The sequence below is a fragment of the Capra hircus genome, chromosome 21, assembly GCF_001704415.2.
Source record: "Capra hircus breed San Clemente chromosome 21, ASM170441v1, whole genome shotgun sequence".
Classification (NCBI taxonomy): Eukaryota; Metazoa; Chordata; class Mammalia; order Artiodactyla; family Bovidae; genus Capra; species Capra hircus.
This window is the reverse complement of record NC_030828.1, coordinates 29964636-29985814: the sequence shown is the minus strand read 5'-3', so window position 1 is coordinate 29985814 and position 21179 is coordinate 29964636. Positions and strand designations below refer to the sequence as shown.

The 21179-nt window shown below is 57.6% G+C and overlaps 2 protein-coding genes and 1 non-coding gene across 3 annotated transcripts in view; 1 reads left to right on the top strand and 2 right to left on the bottom strand.

Annotated features, from left to right (window-relative positions):
- The window catches only part of TBC1D2B (TBC1 domain family member 2B), an 89645-nt gene extending 77294 nt beyond the window's left edge, over positions 1-12351 (top strand). The window contains exons 11-13 of the mRNA XM_005695084.3: positions 3547-3732; positions 5588-5709; positions 9166-12351. Of these exons, the coding sequence (XP_005695141.3) occupies positions 3547-3732; positions 5588-5709; positions 9166-9361 (504 nt within the window). The 3' untranslated portion in view covers positions 9362-12351. The remainder of the gene's footprint in view (positions 1-3546; positions 3733-5587; positions 5710-9165) is intronic.
- TRNAS-CGA lies at positions 5189-5260 on the bottom strand. The gene has a single exon. It is a non-coding gene; the product is annotated as a tRNA-Ser (tRNA).
- The window catches only part of ADAMTS7 (ADAM metallopeptidase with thrombospondin type 1 motif 7), a 57151-nt gene continuing 49866 nt past the window's right edge, over positions 13895-21179 (bottom strand). Inside the window, exons 19-24 of the mRNA XM_018066125.1 lie at positions 19719-21116; positions 18620-18772; positions 17991-18164; positions 17759-17905; positions 16590-16752; positions 13895-14285 (exon numbers count right to left, since the gene is read on the bottom strand). Coding sequence (XP_017921614.1) covers positions 14134-14285; positions 16590-16752; positions 17759-17905; positions 17991-18164; positions 18620-18772; positions 19719-21116 — 2187 coding nt within the window. The 3' untranslated portion in view covers positions 13895-14133. The remainder of the gene's footprint in view (positions 14286-16589; positions 16753-17758; positions 17906-17990; positions 18165-18619; positions 18773-19718; positions 21117-21179) is intronic.

Sequence of the window (21179 nt, the reverse complement as noted above, 5' to 3'; positions counted from 1 at the left end):
GTCAGCTGCCTCCTGCCAGAGCTGAACGCTGAGCCCCTTCACACTGCACTGCGGTCCAGACACTCAGCAGCTTCTCCATCTGTCCCCTTGGCTGAGTGTACATTGTACCCCAGGACCTCACTAGACTCTGGGGACACAGAGATGAATATAGTCATTCCACGTCCTCTTGAGCTCAGAGAGCTGAACAGAGGCCTGAGCAGGCGTCCCCTGGCAGCCTTCCCCACACCAGCCCTCCGCCAAGCCCCAGGCAGCCTCAAGAACAGGGCACCATCTGCCACCTACCTGGCAGGAAAGGCGTGTGCCTGGGTCTTCTCCCATTTCAAGGCCAGCTGACTGGTCCCTTCCTCTCAGGCACTTTCAGCCCAGTCCTTCTAGGCAGAGGCATCACATCACCATCACTTGGCCCAATAGTCAGCTGTTGTCTTCCTTGGCTGTTTACAGCCTCTAAAGGCAGAGTGCTTGCATGCTAATGGCGCTGGTGGTAAAGAACCCACCTGCCAGTGCCAGAGATGTAAGAGACGCAGGTGTGACCCCTGGGTCAGGAAGCTCCCCTGGAGGGGGCACTGCAGCCCACTCCGTATTCTTGCCTGGAGAATCCCAAGGACAGAGGAGCCTGGCAGGCTACAGTCCATGGGGTCACAGAGTCAGACACAGCTGAGCGACTTAGTATGCATGCGGAGGCAGCACCTGCTCCTGTTGTTTCTCGTCCCCAGCGCTGGCCAGCGCCAAGTGTGAGGTGCGTGCACATGGGTGGTGGGCCAGCGCCAAGTGTGAGGTGCGTGCACATGGGTGGTGGGCCAGCGCTAAGTGTGAGGTGCGTGCACATGGGTGGTGGGCCAGCGCCAAGTGTGAGGTGCGTGCACATGGGTGGTGGCTGTTCATATGCTGAGGGGCGGAATAGTACCAGCACTAGTGAGTGATGCTGACCTTCCCTGTGGGAGGGTCTGGGCTTCCACAGAAACTGACCCAAGAGGAAGGATGCCCAGGTATGGCTTGCCGTGGCTCTCGCGCATGCTCCCGTAAGATGTTTTGACGACTTGCCTTTCAGTAGCTGGTCCACCTGTCAGAATCTTACAGCAGTGGAGAATAGATAGAGGTGAGGAGGTGAGAGGGTGATACTTTTTGCATACCGTGAGATGGTTTTATAACTTCTTATGTGTTTTTGTTTAAGTCTTCTAAGAAAGATTACTTATAATTTATTTCAGCTAATTTAGGTCTTTGAAATTTTGTCTCTTCTAGCCAGAAAGCAAACTGGACAAAAATGTATGTTTCCAACCATGATTCCTGCATTTTATCCTTTGTGCACCCTAAGGTGACTTTACAATGCTTTAGAATCATTTCTGTAGAAGATAATGTTTTATAAGTTACTTTGCCTTTTAAATTTTTACATTTCAACCAGTGATACTTAACCTGTGTAACATTCTGTAAAAAAATTTTTTTTTTTTACTATAATGACTTCTATATTTAAAAAGAAAAAAAAAAAAAACCCTTCCCATAAGGGTAAACAATTGAGTTTTTCAAAGTTTTAGATTCTCCTTAAAAAAGGAAGGATATTTTAAAATGTCATTTCAACATTTATCTAGATTGTTGCTAGTTGTTTTAGCATCTCAGTCATCCCAAGAATTCACACACCTTCTACCGTAGCTTGACCGATAATGTGGGTGAAAGCCTGGCAGGCTTTCCGGGATCCGTTCCTGGGAGCAGACTTGCTGCAGGCTGTCTTCCTGTCTCCTGGGCGTTGCTGGACTGCTCTCCCAGGCAGTCGCTCCAGTTCCCGCTCCCATCTCAGTGTGCCGCTCAGGGCACGCTGACGAGGCCGACGTTTCCTGCGCGGCTGCGCTGCTCCTGGGCAGCCTGGCTGTGGCCCGCTGTGCACGGCGGCTCGCTCTCTTGCGCGGGGCTCTTTCTTCTTTGATGCTTCACTGCTCGCTGGAGGAGTGGTGACCTCACTGGACCCAGGCCCTGGAGCCTCGGCCCAGGTCTCTGTTGAGCTGCAGTTGTCCTGCTCGAGATGCCCCCCGGGCACCAGTATGTCTCAGTCTCCCAGCCCTCATTCCTGTGATCCGGCCTCAGGGGACCACACTCTGCCCTCTCCACGCCCCTCTGGAGGCCTGTGTATTCCGAGCACCCCTCCTCCTCACCTCTGATGGCAGAGGGTCTGCATGGTTTACAGACATTACCTCCATGTAGTTCCGATCTAGATGCTCCTCTCCTCCTACCACCTCTCCTTGGCTCAGATTTTCATCCCCTCTGCTCTGGGTGCCGGGGGCCTCCATGGGTCTCCCCTTTAGCTCGGCCCCTGTTGCAGGTGGAGAGACAGACCTAAAGCACAAATCCAGCCCCATCACTCTCCTGCCCAAAGTCTCTTGATGCTTCTTCCTTCATTGCCTGCTGCAGTTTTCAAACATGGGTAGAGAAATCAGTATAGGGGTTCGGCAGTAGCATTTTTCATCACATTAAGTTGAAGAGACTAGAATTGAGGCATCAAGGGGTGTCCTACTGTGTGAAGTTAAGTAATGCTTGTGAAAGATTTGTTTCTGTTCGATGCAGACTGGGCGATGTTGACGTATGTTTTCTTGTGAGTCAAAGGCTGGAAAAGCCCCTGGCCTGTAGATGAAGTCTGACCCTCAGGGGCATGGTGCCTCTGCCAGGCCGGGCTGCCTCCCTCACACCACTCTGCCCATAGTCCTGTGCTCCCCGCTGTGGGGCTGCTCTCCCAAGACTTGGCTGGGACCTGAAGGGGCTCCGTAATGCTCTGCAAACACATCTTTACCAAGCCTGCCACGGCTGGTATAACAGCCTATACGTCTCCTTCCTCACTCATCTTTTAGCTCCTAGAGGTCAGGGCTGAACCCGATTCAAGCCTCTGCCCAGCACTGGCCCCTGCTTGACACAGAGCATAGAGAGATAGCAGCCACCTATGTTGATAGGTATTTACCCGAGTCTCTTATAGTCTTCACAGAAGCCCTGGGAGAAAGAGACCTACTGTTTTCCAGATGAGAAACAGAGCTCTCCAGAACAGTGTGCCAAAGGCCACCCTGGAGTCAATAGTAGAGCTGAGAGCCAAGCTCAGGTGCTGCTGACTCTGGAGTCCTGACTCCCTCACTGCCCTACCCAGCTAGTAAATTCTTGGTGAATGGATGTGGTGATGCCACACTTCCTCTTGGGCCAGGGACTCAGGTTTGTGGCCCTGTGTAGCCACACCCTCTGTACTTGCATACAGATTAGCAAGGCTGACTGCTCCACCGGCTCTGCAGCAGCCGTTTTCATGGGGCATTTTGAGTGTACGAGTGGCTTCAGGCCATTGCACCCAGCCCCCTGCCCTGGAGAAAGGATGACAGTCAGTGGGTGCTTGGTGAGCGCCCTCCGTGTGCGGTCAGCTGCTTCTGGGGCACAGAGCCCTCCGCTCTGGGGTGAGCCTTCCACACATTTGGAACGGCCACTCCGCTGTGCGTTGTGATGGGCCTGCAGCCCGCCGGGGCCCTGGATGTCCCACTCTGTGCTATGGCAGCCCCCATACACTTCTCCCCTTTGCTCCCTCTCCAGGTGGACCAGCGGGTGTTCAGAGACCTCATGAGCGAGAAGCTGCCTCGACTGCATGCCCACTTTGAACAGTACAAAGTCGACTACACCCTAATCACATTCAACTGGTTCCTGGTGGTGTTTGTGGATAGCGTCGTCAGCGACATTCTCTTTAAAATATGGGACTCTTTCCTTTATGAGGGACCAAAGGTGGGTCTGCTCACTGGATGATTCCATGGGCAGTGGCAGAGGCAGCAGAGTGGTTGGCTTAGCTGGGACATGCGACGGTTACCAAGGGGCAGAGTGATCCAGCACTGGGGGCCACCGGAGGGGTTGCAGGAGACTGCAGTCAGTTGCTTGTTCATCAGAAACGAGTCTGTGCCAAACCCTGTGCCAGGCACAGGGGCTTCGATGGTTTGCAATCTGAGCCTCAGCCTCTATCAAACAGCTGGCAGTATTATCCCATTGTATGGATGAGGAGGTAGAGGCCCAGAGTGAGCAGATGATCAGGGCAGACTCAGGGGGCCAGCTTCAGAGCCCTCCTGCTCACAGGCCTCCCACCCAGTCTGTGTATGCTTTAAAAACAAAATCAGTTTGTGAATAACTAATACATGTTAAACTCAACTCATATAACTCAGATTGTGCAGCAGAAAGGAGATTCCCAGTCTCCTAAATGTTCTTCTCAATGTGCTGTGTCTCTTTTTCAAGGTATTTGATATATATCTAAAACATGATTTTTCAACTTATTATTTATTGGAGATAGTTCCATATCAGGGTATATAGATCTGGCTCTTTTTTTTTAACTCTGCATAGTATCCCCTTCTCCAGATAAACCAGAAATTTATCAAATAGTCCCTTGATAATGGACATTCACCTTGTTTCCAGTCTCCTGCTGTTTCAGACTGCGCTACAGTGACTCTGTCTAACCGTCTCTCTATAGGTACAAGTGCATCCACAGGGTTAGTTCTGGAAGGGGATGTGCTGGGTCCAGGGTAAATACAGAATCAAAAGACCCTGTAGTTTTCATCGAGAATGCCAAATTGCCTGCAGAAGGGCCTTGCCAATTTCTGCTCCCACCAGCAAAGTCTGAGTGTGTATATTAATCCCATACTGTGTCCAGCATAGTACATCATCACCTTTTAAATTCAGTCAGTATTAAGAGTTCTCAACCAGGGCTTAAACAGTGTTTCCCACTGGGCCACAGGTAGGGATGCTAAGAGAAGGATCACTATTTAAACTCTGTAAGTATTGTTTTCTGAATCAGAGAAAATTCACATTGTTGCAGACCAGCCAGCACCCTTAGATGTGGGTGAGGTAATTTGTTCCAGAGCTGCTAGAACTTGCAGGAGCACCCAGAGTCCATTTCTCTGGCCTCAACACAGTGACTCAGAGTCAAATCAGAAAAAAAAAATTTTTTTTTAATTTTCTTTCCCCATAGTCAGAAGTCAGTAATTCAGATCCTAATTTTAGTAGGTAAAATAAAAACTACCTCTGGAGGCGGAGCTTTCTAAGAGTTTGAGAATCAGAGTGAAAGTGAAAGTGAAGTTACTCAGTCATGTCCGACTCTTTGTGACCCCGTGGACTGTAGCCTACCAAGCTCCTCTGTCCATGGGATTCTCCAGGCAACAGTACTAGAGTGGGTTGCCATTTCCTTCTCCAGGGGATCTTCCCTACCCAGGGATCGAACCTGGGTTTCCTGCATTCGAGGCAGATGCTTTAACCTCTGAGCCACCAGGGAAGCCCTGAGAATCAGAGGACCCTGGTTTTGATTAATTCAACATGTATCTCTAGTCCTGTATAGCTTATGGACTAGAACTGTGAGCTGAATATGGAGGAGTCCACAAACATTCTACTCCTTAAGGAAATTCTTGGTTTGGGCTGAAGTGTTGCTGCACGCCACCAGAGAGTTGAAAGCGGTTTTCTGTTGAGAAAGGCACCTGAGGTCGTGTCTGCCCCAGGGCCCCCGTGCAGGCCATGCTCCCAGGGCCCCGGCAGGCCTCCCACCCTGGAGCTAGCGCCTGGAGCTTGGTGCGTCTCTCCTCACGGATTCCCTGTCCTTCCGCAGGTTATCTTCCGCTTTGCCCTGGCACTTTTTAAATACAAGGAAGAGGAGATCCTGAAACTTCAGGATTCAATGTCCATATTCAAGTACCTCCGTTACTTCACACGCACTATCCTGGATGCTAGGTGAGTCCTCGGGGGACCCCCAGACATCCGGGAGAGCAGGGCCCTTGAGCTTTTATCCTTGATCCAATAAGCAACCAAAGCACATCCTTCCTTGTCTCACGAGCACTTACTGAGTATCTGCCACGTAGCAAGCCCTCTGCTAGGCACAGAGGGTGGTGGGTGAGGAGCAGGTCCTGTCCTCGGAGAGCTCGTGAGGCTGTTCCAGCAGGGTTTTCTCATAGTTGTGGTGAAGGGAACCCGGGTAACTGGGCTTGGTTGGGGCAGGGCCTGGGCCCGCTGGGCAGAGGGCACCCAGGACCTGTGTGCAGGGCGTGACGGCACAGCATGTTTAGGGAGCTGCCCCAGAGGCTCGGCCAGGGTGGGGCTGGCACGGCAGGATCGAGGCCAGGCCTGAGCAGAGCGGGGTGGTTAAGGCTTTTGTAGACTCTTCCCAGGAGGCTGCTTCATCCTGAGTGTTGGGAAGTCCCTGCAGGTTGGACATGAGCAAGGCATATCTGGTTGGAGCAGCACTGGCTGCAGGAGGCCCAGGCTCCAGGTGAGAGAAATGGTAGCCTGGAGCGAGGTGCCCCCAGGGGCAGAGCAGAGTGGGCAGCTTGAAAGGAGTGGAGAGGGAATTTGAACTTGGAAGGGCCCTGGCTTTTTGGCCTGGGCAGCGAGTGGTCAGGCATCCCCATTGCTCCACAAACATAGGGGGCCTGTCTGGGCCACCCTCGTTGTCCCCTGAACCACAGTTCACAGCTGCTCTGGCCCTGGCAGCCCAGGCGTGTTTGCCAGAGGGTTTCTGTGGACCTGCTGTTGGTTAGGCAAGTGGGGTGCACGTCCTGTGAACCACTGAGTCCCCGTTAATGCTCACTGCATCCCTGTATCGGGGTGGATCCCTGTAGCAGACTCGTGGCCTCATGGGAACCACAGGAGTCCTTTCACTGACCAACATTTGGAGCGTATTAATGTTCTTCAAGCTCTGTTGACTGCCACCCATAAGAAGAACGTTTTATCTCACAACCTGGGACGCATATACTGAAGAGTCTGCTACTGGAACAGGAGAATTTGTTGAAATAGTCCCAGTGCTCGATGCAGACCTGTGCTGTGCCCTCTGCTATTTTCTAATTACACTGTGTATCACATATTTAAAATGCTCGTCATGACTCACTAAACTGACTCTGATCCACTGATGGGTGACCACCTCCTTGACAACCACCAGTTGCCCCTCCTGATGCTCATAAGAAGAGAAGGCGGCTTCTCTTCTTGGCCAGTGTCATGAGAAGTGGTTGGGCAGCATCAGCCAGGAGGAGCTGCAGGGCACCAGCACTGAGGGGTCCTGGGACAGGGGCTGTGTGTAGCCAGAGAGAGGGGCCTGAGGACCATTCTCCCCTGTGGTTCTCTTGAGTGAGGCAAGGGGACCAGGGAGGTGGATGTTGGGAGAAGATACTGGCTGGGGCCATACCTGGCATCCTTACATGTCACCACTACTGTTAGGATCTTTCGCCTGGGAAGTGGGTTTTCAGAATTTTTTCAGGCTTATTGCCGTATCAACAATAGGATATCCGAGAACGCCTGTCCTGGGGTGAACCTTGGGAGTATTCGTTAATCCCCGGTCAAGACAACGAGAATGGTGTGAGGTGAACTTCACTCCGAGAGCTAATGCCTGTGGAGGGCATCCTGCTCCAGCCCGGGACAGTTTGGTGTGGGTTGTGGGTGATGCCCTGCAGGGTGGCAGAGACACAGGCAGAACTGGGCCATGGTTGGTCGTGCGTGCTCCTGCAGCGCCACCTGGTGAGTGACTGCAGGAAGTCAAGGTCCCCTGGACCCAGAGTCCTGGCTGCCGCAGGACTCTCCCGGGGGTGTTGCAGGACTGCAGATGCCTGCGGTGGTGGGGCCCCACCTCTGTAGCAGGGCCCCAGTGCTCAATAAGCTCCCCAGATCAGTGGTTCCAAGGAACAGCAACTGTGCAGGACACTGGTTCCACAGACTAGGAGGCAGGAATTCCCAGTCAGATGTGGTCGGGAGAGGTGGGTAAAACAAGTCTGAGTCAGGACTCTTGGGGACCTCTCACGTGCAAAGTATCGTCTTCTGAACTTAGCTGACACAGGGCATTTCTCACCTCTCGATTAGACCTTCCAGGCCCCAGGCAGAGTGGGGTGTGGTTTCCACGCTGCCGCAGGCTGCGTTAATGGGCAGTAGTGACGGCCTGGTGGAGGCAGCGGACAGTATCAGCCTAATTTGGTTTTTCTGTAGCAAGGAAGGGCCTGGACACCTCGATGCCAGGTGTATGGAACCCATGACTGACAGCTGTCAGAGGAAAGGGGCTGGCCCTGCAGGTCTGGTTCCCCGTTCCTGGCCAGCGTCTTGTCTCACCGAGAGCCGCACTGAGCTGTGGCTGTGCTCAGGCCAGTCCTGCTCACTGGCTCTGGAACACGCTCTGGGGAGCTCAGCTCTGAGAGCCAGGCTTTCTGACCCTTTACCTTCTGGCAGGAGCGTCATCTGGCTTGGTGTGAGGCATGTCTAAGAAGTGGGTGTTTAAAAATATCAGAGGGAGGGATGCTAAGGGCGTGTGTCTTCTCACCTGTGTACACCTTATAGTAAAATGGCCCACGTGACTGAGGAGTAGCAGGAGTAAACGGGGAGGAAGCTGGGGGGAAGTCCAGTGACATTTCTGTTTCATCACAGCTTCTCCTGGGGTAAGAGTGTCAGGCCTTTGGTCCCTGCTGCTGGGGCCTGCAGGAGCGGGGCAGGGGCTGAGGGGTGGAGGAACCGGCTCTGTGACAACTGCAGAGACGTGGCATGGTTAGTGTCAGAGGTCCATAGCCAGGCCTTGGGCACGTTCTAGTTCCATTTTTACTAAACTGCTGGCCAGTGGTAAGGGGCAAAACCCATGATTTTTAAATATTTACTGTGGTGGGTGCCTAGACCTGGGCATAGTATGAAACCTATGAACTGCACACTTCTCCGTACGCTTCATCTTAATACCTGTCACACCACTGACTTGGCCTGACAGTTGTCCCCAGGTTCGCTGGGGCATCTGTGCATCGGTTCACCCCGTCAGTCGGTCCAGCTGCGCTTTCCTGAGGGCGCCCCGCACCAGGCCTCATGCCGGTTCTGAGGCCGCAGAGGCCCACCACCGCTGAGCAAGTCTTGATGGCCCTCAGCGGCGACTCGAGTAAACCCATGTGGGAGGTGGCACTGCTGTCACCTCAGTGTACAGATGGAATGGGGGCTGAAAAGGGGGAGCTTCCCATGTTCCGTGTCATGCAGGGAGTGTGTGGTGGAACTGGTTCCAGGCCGTCATCTGGGGTGTGCCCTGCGGCCTCTGTGTGTGCACTGGCCTCTGAATGACACACCCACGTCAGGCCCTCTGCACGGTGTCTGGGGTCCGTCTCCCCATGCCCCTGGGCACCCAGGCCAGGCTGAACTCTCGCCTGACCCCCCCGATGCTCTGTCTCTGCTGTGTTCCACTAGGAAGCTGATTGGGATCTCCTTTGGGGACCTGAACCCATTCCCCCTGCGGCAGATCCGGAACCGGCGGGCCTACCACTTGGAGAAGGTCCGGCTGGAGCTGACGGAGCTGGAGGCCATCCGGGAGGACTTCCTGCGCGAACGGGACACCAGCCCGGACAAAGGCGAGCTGGTCAGTGACGAGGAAGAGGACACCTGAGTGCTGCCCCACACCCCCGCCCAGGACGCTGCTCTCCTTGCAACCAAAGTGTGCCAAAGGGTGAACTGCAGAGACGCCTGCCCTCGTTCCACATCCAGAATGTAACATCCGGGGTCTCTGGAAGTCTGCTGGGCAGACGTCCAAAGCCACACTGCACTTTCTCGTTTCCACTCGGGTCTCCTCTGTTTACAGCCGTCTGCATGCCATGGCAGATGCTGCTCCTGTCCCATCATGCTTTCCGCCTGATTGGTACCTCACCGGGCTTAGAGCTAGCTCGTTTCTAGAGCCTGTTTACAGTATCTGTCAGCTGTGTTGATGTCTCTGCCCTTAGGAAACCTTCCATGGGCCGTCTGCCCTGTGGTCGCTCCTGTACATAGTGGGTGCTCATAGGCACTGTTTTGAACGGTAGCCATGGAGGACGCCCACCACGCCTCACACACTCCTGGGCCAGGGTCTGACTGCTTTGGGTAACATAAGGCTCGTGTGAAAGAAGGGATTTTCTTAGGAAAGCAAGCACATCCCTTGTTCAGAAATGGCCTATGGAAAGCCCACAGACCTCATGCTGATGGCTTCAAGGAGCTGGCCCTGCCCCACTTCTGGAATAGCTTCTGCCCTTCAATGCACAGCCTTTCAGACAGTAACTCCCAACCTGCTGGTGGAAGGCCGGGCTCTCCAGACACCCCACACTTGCTCCTCTGCCTACACTGCTCCAGATGGATCTGTGCAGAACCTTTCTTTCCATCTTAGAGTTGACCCTGGGCTCATTCTACACATGTGGATGGGATTCTAAGGAAACCGCGGATCATGGTCCTACAGAGCAGGCCCACCCCTGGGCCGGCCTTGGTGGAGGGGATGCAGGGAGCTGTTCCGGGAGTGCTTTCAGGGTGGCGGTGCAGCTGCAGAGTGATTGCTGTCAGGCAGCTGGAAGCCATGGCTTCCTTGGGAACAGCCAGTGTGCTGGGCTGGGGTGGTGGGAGGCCAGCTGCCAGGGCCTGAGGTACCTTCACTTGAGGTCAGAACTTTGGTGAGCCCTCCCAGGGGCGTCCCGTCCCCACTGCCACGTTGAGAAATCCTGTACTCAGCAGCCGTCCTCCCCTGTGGGGTCACTACCATCCCCAGTGTGTCAGGCTGCCCAGGCAGTTCTGGGATACTTAGAGCAGGACCCTTCTGAAGGCCCGGAAAGAGGCTCTGTGCAAGGAAGATTAGTTTTGCATAATCATTCTGTGGACCATCCCTGATGTACTGATGTGAGGCTGTTTTCCTGGACAATATTAGTCAAATAGGAAAGAAAAAGTTTTTAGTGGATTTTTTTTTTTTCACTACCTGGAAAAAATTGGAACTAACCCCTGGTGGACATTAAACACACTCAGATTATTGAAGCACTGTAACTTGAAGAAGTGCTTTTTTTTCATGAGCATAGTTTTTCCTTTCTGGCTGTCAGGGTTCTAGCAGTCTCGTAGCCTGGACAGCGTTTCAGCAGATTAGACCAAGTTCCATTTTTCTGTCTTTGGTTAAGCTGGTTGGTTTGATTTTTCACTGTGTCCAGGGAGCTGGCCTCCATATGTAGGTATCAAAATGTATGTTGTTATTATTTTGGTCTTCAGGAATTGAGGCCAGACGTCTCCGGGAAGTCGTCTTGTGAGTGGGTTCACTCTGAAGCGAGGCTGCAGCCTCGCTCTGCACAGACCCCCACAGGACCACTGGGGCTGGTGGAGACCGCCTCCCGCCTCTGCCGCCAGCCTAGGGGCCGGCAGCCTCTGGGGATGGCAGGAGGAATGGGGCTGGACAGCGCCAGCTTCCTTGAGATTTTAGTTTCCCCTAAGGTGATTTCCCCTGGAACTGTCACATCCTGGGGACTAACATGCTGACTTCAGCAATAGGCTTGTTTTGTCCTCCCTGCCTTGAAAAGACTTATCTTACAAGCACCTGAATTGGGCCCGGGCACCTGCCGTGTGTGGCTGAAGCCCCTGGTGTCGGCCGTTCCCTGAGCGGTCAGTGGGGTGTTAGTATTTCCAGGCTGTCACCGTCAGTGGCCAGGCAGTGGGTGTGGGACAGCAGAGAGAGGTCATGGAGGGAATGGGCCAGGAACACTTGCTTGTGCAGAGGTGGGAGAGGCATTGCCTGACCCGATTGCAGACTGGGGACAGGATGGGGCCAACTCCTTCTCCACAGCTGTCGGGGCTGTCCCCACTACTTCGAGCCAGCGCTTCCCTTCTTGTGCTGCGGAGGAAAGAGTAGCTCCGTATCCTCCCCTTCTGACAGGCGCTGCCTCCATCCCAGCCTGGGGCGGGGCAGCCTTCAGCCAGCTTCCCAGACGCGCACACCACGGCCAGGGGAGCCGCCCTTATCACACCAGGTGGGAACTGCCAGCTTTCATGTTGGTGAGTTCTTTTTTTATGGGTTGAACATTTGTTTATATTTTTGTATATTTTCACTACAGTTTATATTTTTATAGGCTATTTTTATCAAGGTTTTCTAGATTATGTACATCTATTTTGTATAACATGGTCTCTCGTGTGTATGTAAACCTGAGCCTCCAGAACCACTGTTCATGTCTGTACCCTCTCTGACTTCCAGTCTTGACCATCACTGACTTCCCCTGTGTACACGTGGGCCCACTTCTTACCCCAGGTAGCCTTGGGGCTACTTGCAGTCATGCTGACAGCTGTCCCACACCAGCCAGGACTGTTGATTGCTGGGAACGGCTCTGGCTTCTGTTATATCAATATAGGAAGCACTCTAGGCAAATAGCCAGTCCGCTGTTGTTAACTAAATGTTTGTATTACTGCACAAATCCCACTCCTCACTTTGCATGCCGTTGCCTTCCTGCCTGTGTCCTGGGAGGCTGGATGCCAGCAGTGGCGGACTCGGGGTATTGCCAAGTGACTCTTTTCCTTCCATGTCCCAGCAGCTTCTGTGCTTATCTTCCAGTTAAATTTTGGAATTGTCCTACTAAAAGGCAAAATAAACTAATTTGTATAACATTCTGACTTGAAATGCAGTTACATTCACTTGTGAAGGGACTCAGCCCCAAAGGCTTGAAAGGTGGGACAGGGCTTAAGTGGGGTTGGGGGGTGGCTCTCGACCTTCCACTGTGTATTTCTGCATCCCTGCCTTTGGTTTGCTCTGAGCAGGTGGGACAGAATGCCTTCAGCCCTGGAAGGCCCTGAAGCCATGGCCAAGCTGCAGTTGAGGGCTGGGCACACAGGGTGGGTCAGGGGTCAGGAGCCAGGAGCCGGAGTTCCCTGTGTCCAGAGCAGCCCCTAAACCATCGGACAGCAGGCACCCCTCCTTCCACCAGCAGTGACGTGCCCTGCCTGAGTCACGGGTTGTTTGCCTCCTGCCTAGGCTGACAGCTCAGGCCCAGCTGCCGCTGGGGATGCCACTCCCTCACCCCCCATCATCGGAAAAACACACGAGAATGATTAAGACCAAATATCTTGCCACAGTGTGACGGCGTGAGGGAGCTCCAGTAGAGATTCCCAGACAGAGCAGGCGAGGAGCTGGGGAGTTTACCTCTTCCCGAGACCCGGATTCAGCGAGGCTTGGTGCTCCTGGGGTCACAGAGCACAACAGCAGTGGGCCAACTGGGACTGGGACCAGCGCTAGCCCCTGCTCCCCATTCCTTGTAAGGGCTTGCCGTAGTGGAAGGCCCTGGGAAGCCATTCCTCAGAGCAGGGGTCCCCGGGGCCACAGAACAGAATGTGAGTGGAGAAGGGGGACAAGCCCCTTCCAGAAGCAGCACTCGTGAGCAGACTATAAAACGGTCAAGCCCAAGGTTCACAGCCAGAGGTGAGGGCCAGAGCCTGTTCAGGTCACTTCCTGGCCTTCAGCCTCTGCACCCCTCACCAGGGCCCAGGACACACTTCAAAACACCTCGTGCCCATCTGCTCCCTGTGTATTCACCACAGTCTGGCTCCGTGGAACAAGGTGTGGCAGGCAGGGAGGGGCTGGTGTGGCAGCTGCTGGGTGGCAGGACCACGTGTCAACAGAGCAAGAGCCAGCACCTGGGACTGCCAGTGAGGAAGGAGCCAGCCCAGCCCTGTCCCTGAGCACAGAGATAAAAGGGCCAACAACGGTGGGTCTGACCTGTCTGCTCCTCCCCCCTCCTGGTACAGACAGACTTGACAGGTGAAGCCGGGGCCAGGGATGTGTCCATGGGGTTCACTCCAGGGGTAGACCCTGCTGGTGACAAGATGGGCCTTGCTTCTCAAGGGGGTGTGGCTCAATCCCTGTGAAATGCAGGGGTCTGGAAAGGGCCGGGTGGGGGGCTGAGCAGGGGCCATGAAGTAAGGGTTGGGACCAGCACCCCCTGGGCCTCTGCCAGGCTGTATCTGTGCCCAAAAAACCTTCCCACCACCTGTTACCAGCACACACCTCCTCTAGAAGCCTGCGTCTGCTTTGACTCCCTCCACCCTTCCTGTCCCCACGGGCCCCTCTCTCCCTGCAGACCTCCCAGAGGAGCGGACTGAAAAGATGCTCTCTAACCATGGCAAGGAGGAGCTCCCCCACGCCAAGAGGAAGCCAGGCTGCACTTGGAAACAGTAGATGCCTGTTTATTACGACAATAATAATAATAAATGTTATTCAAACTGTTAGAATAAAAAAATACCTTTTCTGAGAGGAAGGGATCCCCAGCCTGCCACTGGTGGGATCCCTGGTTAGCACCATTAGGGCGTGAGGGGCGGGGCTCCGCCACAGCCCATGCTGGGCGCTGAGGTCCGTGCGTCAGTCTGTCTGTGCGTCCTGGCCGCTGGGGGCCGGGGCGCGGGTCAGCGGCGGGCGACCCTCTGGTGGCCGCGGGAGGGGACACCGGGCGGGGGACAGGAGCGGCAGCACTGGGCGCGGACGGTGGGCAGCTGGCAGCGGCCCAGCAGGCGCAGCGTCTCACAGAAACCGAAGGACAGGCGATCGCGCTCGCAGCCTAGGGGAGCAGAGGGCGGGTCAGGACCCACAGGCTGGGCACCCCGAACACCCCCCTGCCCACGCCACGGGGGAGGAGCTTCTCTGAGATTTTACCTCGGCCATCTCCCTGTCCCCCAAAGACCTTAAGAAGACCTGCAGCCACCCCCAAAGCGTCAGCCTGCTGTTTCTGGAAGGTCTCCCCTTGACCTGAGGAGTAGATCTCCAGCTGCTCCCTGTCCCTCCTGCCCTTGGCCTGGACCCACACCCTAGGACTGGGGAACTGGGCCTGCTGGGCTCGGGTGTCCAGAGGAAGACCCTGAGACCCCAGCCCTGACTCCTCAGGGGCTTGTGAGAAGCCAAGGAGCGTGCCACCCTTTCCGTCTCTGTGGACCCTGAGTGACCCCAAGGGCCTGGCACACAACTGAAGTCCCAGGGGCCTCCTGCCAGCCTACAGTGGCCTCTGCCCCCTACCCCTACCCTCTAGCCAAAGGCACCTGTCCTGCCAGACCTCCCTGCCCCCTGGGCTGTACCCAGCCTCAGCCTCCAGGTCGCGCACCCCGGCAGAGTCCCGTCAGCCAGGCCAGTCACTGAGGCCCCAGGAGAGGAGGTGTGACCTGGGCCATCAGCCCGTCAGCAGAGCCCAGACCTCCTGAGGAGGGACAAACGGAGGCCGCCTGTCCGAGGCTGAGGTTTGGCCGGCCCTCCTGCCCCATGCTTATCAGAGCTATTTTGGGAAGTGGCTTGCTTCCAGCCTCCTGGCCTCGCTCCCGCTGCCGGTGACAGCCTCCAGCTGCCGCCTGGCCCTGCTCACTTCAGCAGACATCCCGTGGGAGGAGAAGCAAGAAGGCAACTGGCAGCCCTGGTCCTGGGACATCCCCGGGGCCCAGCTGAGGGCACGAGGAAGCAGGCCGGATCCCCCACCCCGGCTCTGGGCAGCGGCTCTAACCTACACATCCGCCAACCTGCGTCCTGTTCCCACTGTTGAGACCTCAGGCAAGTTTCTGAACTTCTCAGGGGGCCCTAGTCCCCTCCGCTGCCAGTAATCCCCACCTCCACAGGCAAACGGATGTGGCCTTGCTATGTCAGCTGCCTCACAGTGATGACTGCACACCCTGGAGTTTCCAGACTTTTCAGACGTCCTGCCAACAAGTCATCAAAACATCCTGGGGACTCCAGGGGCACAGCGTCCTGGTCACTTCTTTGGCCTCCCCCCTTAAGCGGCTCACTTGGGCACCAACAGCTACCTTAGGGCAATGTGCAGGCCGTGTGGCGGTGCCTGCTGGATGAATGCGCAGGGCAGGGCACTCGGGGCGGGTGGGATTTCTGCTGGGCCTCGAGGTAATGGGGCAGCAAGGCCTTCCCTGCCAGTGGCAGGGGCAGCAAGGCATGGCACTGGCTAGGCTGGGCCTGCCCAAGGGCTGCCAAGGAGCCAGTTGCTGGTACAGAAGGCAGCTTGGGGCAGGTACCCTGGAGGCCCTGGAAGCCAGCTGAGGGCCATGTCTGTCCTGGGGAGGGGTCTCTGTCCCCTGGGCAGGGGCCAGACAGTTGACGGCAGAGGAGCTGCTGGGTTCCCAACAGAGGCAGTCCCAGGCGCTCCTGCAGACCTCATGGTGGGGATGACAGTGTCCACGAGGGAGAAGAAGAAGCCAGCCTTCCCTGGGCACCGCCTGGGCTCTTCAGCCCAAGACATCATTTGGAGGAGGGGGGTTGTCTGTCCCTTCGTGCATAAGACAGGGAAGGGAGTTCCAGGCTACACAGCTGGTGAGCGGAGGCCAGGTGTGACCACAGGGCCACCGTTTCCTGTGCTCAGCACTGCAGGGGGGCGGCTGAGCTGCAGGAAGGAAGTGTGTGTGTGTGTGCGCAAGTGTGTATATGTGTGTGTCTCTGGCTCAGGCTCTTTCTCCAGGAGGACCCAGCTGGCCAGGAAGCCACCAGCTGCTGGGAGCAGGACCCTAGGAGGGAGGTCCTTTCCCAGGGTCACACAGCTTGCTCTGGACAGTCTTCCTCTGGCCAGAACTGGGGAGAGGGGTTCCCCCAGGCCTGGGCCCCAATCTCGGGGACATCCCTAGCCTCACTCCAGGAAGAGGGGGTAACTGAGACCCAGAGAGGAAAGGAGCTCGCCGGGGGGCCAGGCTGCTGCTTCCACTCCTCCCTGAGCTGCCTGCAGGGCGGGACGCCCCTTGCTCTGACCCCAGCACTGCCCCAGCCTCTGCATGGCACCCCCTCCATCAGCCTGTGCTATGGGGGGACAATTCCATGAGTCCCATGTCCCCACCGTCCACCTCACCCCCAGCCCCACCAGAGAGCCAGGTGGGGCACTCACGTGGCGGCTCGGTGAGCTCACAGTCCTGGGTGCCGCACGGCCGTGAGCTCTCAGGCCAGGCCTCGTGGCCGCACAGATCGCTGTCTTCCTCGGGCAGCCCAGTCTGGGTGTTGACGCACTTGACCAGGCGCCGCTGAACACCGCCGCCACAGGGGGCTGAGCACTGCGGGGAGCAGGGGCGGGGGGTGAGCATCCCCTAGGCCAGCCCTGCAGGGGGGCATCCCAGGCCATCCCCACGGCAGTGGCTGCCTTTGCCAGGAAGCCTGGCTCCTGGTTCCCAGCCCCAACACTCCGGCCTCCTCAGAGGGTCTGGTCTGTCCCCAGAGGCCACCAGTGTTCACTTGCAGGAATGGGGCAGGGGAGTGGTGGGGGGAGAAGCTGTCGGCCCCTCACATGGGATGGTACATGCCCTGGAGCTGGGGGAACTGCATGGGCAGTGGAAGGGAGGGAGACAAAGCTTCTCAGGAGGGTCCATCACCCCCGGTCAGGCTCTGTTCCTGTCAGTCGGGGTCTGACACTTTTAAAAGGCCCTAGAATTAAATCTGTGCCAAGGTTGTGCCAGGCCCTGTGCTAGGTGCCTCGCTTTGTGACTCCATCTAATCCTTACAACCCCCTTTTACAGATGACAGAGGCCCAGCAAGGTGAAGCAAGCTTCCCAGGGTCCCTCGACAGGTCCCCCAGTGGGACAAGGACTGAGATTCCCAAACCTGCGAGCTCCAAACAGGCCTGGCAGCAAGGGTCCTGCCCAGCTGAGGCCTCACTGGCCATTCCCATGCCCCCTCCGCCCGTCCGGCCTTTGCCTGGTCTCCTAAGCAGCCCCCACGCCCGTCACTCCTGCCCCAGGACTTGGCGTGTGCTGCTCGCTGTGTGCTCCCGCTCGCCGGCACAGACCCTGCTGGTCTCACTCTAAGATCCGCTTCTCAGAAGGCCTTGCCTAACATCACAATGCACGTCTGTTTGGTTCTGGTCTGTCTCCCTGGTGGGTTGTGAGTTTCAGTGGGGCATGGACCTTGTCAGGCTACCACTGCATCTGCAGAGACCACAGGGACCCTGGCATGCAGGACGCACTCAACAACTCTTTAGGTGAAAAAGGTGTGATGGACGCCTGCTGACACAGGGCCTGCTGTCCACAGGCCCTCTCCCTGCCCCGAACCCCCACACTTGCTCACCTGGCTCCAGGGCCCCACCACCCACTGCGTGCAGGGGTGGGTGTTGCAGGACCGTGTGCTGTTGGGTCTCAGCGCCTCCTCGCAGAGGCCTGGCTCCGGGCAGGTCACAAGACGCTGCTGCTCACCACCGCCGCAGGCCTCGGAGCACTGGGAGGGCAGGGGAAGGGTCTGTGGGCTGCCAGCATCCGAGGACACCCCCACTCACTCCCATCCCCAGATCTCCGGGCCTCACCTCCCTCCAGGAAGAGGTGTACCAGCTGAGGCAGGGTTGGGCCCCGCAGGGTCGGCGGGCGGGTGGCTTGGTGGGCCCCGGTTGGCAGTGGAAGGGCCGCAGTGGCTGGAGGTCCCGTGTGTCCACACACTGCACGTCCCGTGTGGAGGAGCCCCCGCCGCAGCTGCGGGAGCACTGGAGACCGAGGGTCCCGTGTGTGCACACACACAACCCAGCGGAGGTGGGGGCGAGCATTGGACTCCCCTCCCACACCACCCCCACTGCCAGGGCAGGTCCCTTAAGAGCCCCAGGGAGAGGCTATGGCTGACCAGCTTCGGGCAGAGGGTGGTATGGCCAGGGGCTGCCCCAGGACGGGACAGGTGGAGAAAGAGAGGAACAGAGGAGAAAATGAAATCCCGAGGGTTATAGAAAGTACAGAGAAAAGGATACAGGCAGTAAGAGAAGGGACCTGGGGCAGGCTGACCCCAACACAGATGGGGCATCCAGGAGACTAGAAATTATAGTGCAAAGCTGTGCGCATGGACCCTGGCCCGCCGATCGGTGATGGCTGCGGCTGATCCCAAACACAGGCCATGGGCCCTAGGGCTCCGCCCTGTGCCCTGAGGCTGCCAGCCGCCTCCCTCACGTACCTTACTCCAGTTGCCCATGTGCCAGGCAGCACAGGGCCGCAGGTGGCAGCGGCGGGCGGGCTGGGGTCGGCCAGCAGGGGCGCAGTCCTCCTCCCGGCCAGAGCTGCAGCGCACGAGTCTCCAGACAGCCCCCAGGCCGCAGGTGGTGGAGCACTGGGGGCAGGGGACCCAGTGGCCATGAGGGTGGGTGGATCCCCATGCCTGCCAGCTCCCCAGCCAGGCGAGAGGGACCAGACACTGCCTCAGTTTCCTCATCTGAAAGACGGGCTCCTCCACCCACCTCCCAAGGGGGCCAAGAAGATGAAAAGCCAGATCCCCTGGCAGCCAACTGTTCCTGCTCACACATGCGGGGTGGCCCAGCTGCCCTGCTAAGGCTCGCTGCTACCCTAAGTCACTTGGAGAAGGAAGTTTGGGCGCTTCAGCCTCTGCCTCAGCCCATCCCTCCCATACCAAAACTAGGGATGTGAGCAGCAGGCCACTTCCCCTCCAGTGATAATCTGGGGAGGGTGGAATGGGGCGGCACACACAGGCCAGCTTCTTCCCATGCAGCCGAGACCCTCGCAGGCCCCTGACAAAGCACGGGCAGCCACTGAGGGGATAGCCAGGTGGCTAGGAACCGAGCTGCTCCTGGCGGGGCCAGCGGAGCCTCAGCAAGCTGTGGTGGGCAGCTCTGGGCCTGGGGAGTGTGGGAGGAAGCTTCCCCACCGACCACCATTCGGGGTGAGCTCCTTGTCCCTGGACGCATGCAAGCCAGAGTATGAGAGAGCTGCCCCCCCTGGCTGCCCCTTACTTGTGCCTGGCCCTGCCCTCCCAGCAACCTCTGTGCTGCTCAGGAATGAGCCTCTAGGGGCCTCTGGCCCCCTCAGCTCACTCTATTGCTCAGAAGGGAAACTGAGGCCCAGTGGGGCAGACTGGCCCCAGGGGTGTGTGACTGAGCCAGGGCAATGATCCTCCCACCCAGAGGCTCCACCCACCACAGCTGTCAGTTCCGGAGTCCTCACTCCCCAGAAGGCAGGACAGACACGGCTCTGCCCACTGTCAGTGAGGACACCGCCCCCACCCCCCAACACCAGCCCATCCCGACCGCAGCAGCACTTGCCTGGCTCCAGTTCCCCACTTCCCAGCTGGCATTCCTGGCAGGCAGCAGGTTCACGGGGAACCCTTCCTCGACCGGGCTGGCGTCCAGAGGCCCAGGGGCTCTGCTGCTGTTGGCTGGACTGTCCTGAGCTGGTGTGGACAGCAGCCCAGGGCTCGGGGACATCTTGGAGCTGGGGGGATCAGGCTGGCCCAAGGGCCCCAGTCTCTGGGGAGTCACCCAAGGCATGTGCCCCAGGCCAGTGGGGGCCATGAGAAGGAAGGTTCCTGGCATTGCCAAGGTCTGCAGGTCCTGCAGAGCCGGTCCCGGGGTTGAGAGGGTGGCAGTTCCCAGCTCCAGGGGGCTGTCCGTACCCTGAGTGTCTGGCAGGGTGGCAGTGGGAGGAGGAAGTGGAAGGGCACCTCTCATGGTGGGCCATAGCTCACTGTCCAGAGGCCCCAGGCCACCCTCAAGAGCTGGCTCCCAGGCCACCATCCCACTTGTCCACAGCTCTACTGTGCGGGGACTAGAGGAGGAGTGAGTAGTGCCAGCAGAGGACGGAGAGGGTGACGTGGGGCTGGGCCTTTGGGGTGGGTGAGGGTCTCCGTGGCCTAAGGCTTCCTCATCATCAGAAACCTCATTGGTCCTCTCCCACCGGGGAGCGGGCGGCAGGTTCTGGCTGTCCTCCGCTCCCAGGAACTGGTTCTGGCTCCCAGGGGCAGCAGGCGCCTCCATGCTGACGGAAGTGGGGGGCCAAGGCAAGCTGGGGAGCCCAAGGTTTGGGGTGCCAATGGGGGCATCTTCCTCAGGTAGGAAATTGACCAGGGAGTTCCCAGGGGTCTGCTCCGAGGGTGGGGGTGGGGATCGGCCAGCCTGACTGGGCGAAGGGGTAGGGGACCCATCTCCCAGTGCCCCCTCATCCTGAGTCCCAGGAGGCTCTGTGAGAGGAATGGGGGTCCCCGTGGGGGGCTCAGCAGCAGTGCTCGGGGGTGGGGGTCTCCAATCCCCTGTGTCCACCAGGTCTGAGTCAGGGTCTTCGACAGGCCCATAGGACAGGTCCTCATGGAAGTTAATGAAATTGTAGTCGTAGTAGAAGTCGTCGACGAACACGGGCCCTGGCAGGCCCAGCTCACGGCCCTCCTCCTCAATGGCATTGCCCATGCCAGCTGGCTCGGGTGATGAGGGCGGCGGAGGGCGCGGGGCCAGGTGGCCAGGAATGAAGTCCACCTCATTGAAGAGCTCAGGGCTGAAGGAGCCGCTGCCTGAGCCTTCGGGGCCCAGCGTGTCCAGGCCCTGGGGGCAGGGTGGCAGGAGGCAGGGGGCCTCGCGTGCTGGCTGTTGGGCCTCGTCGCAGGGGACCCCGGTGTCGTTGATACAGAGGATGCTCCGGCGCTGAGTGCCTGGCCCGCACGTCACTGAGCACTAAAGGGAAGGCCGGGTGAGGGACTCAGGCCGGGAGCCAGGGCTTTGCAAGGTACCTGGCCA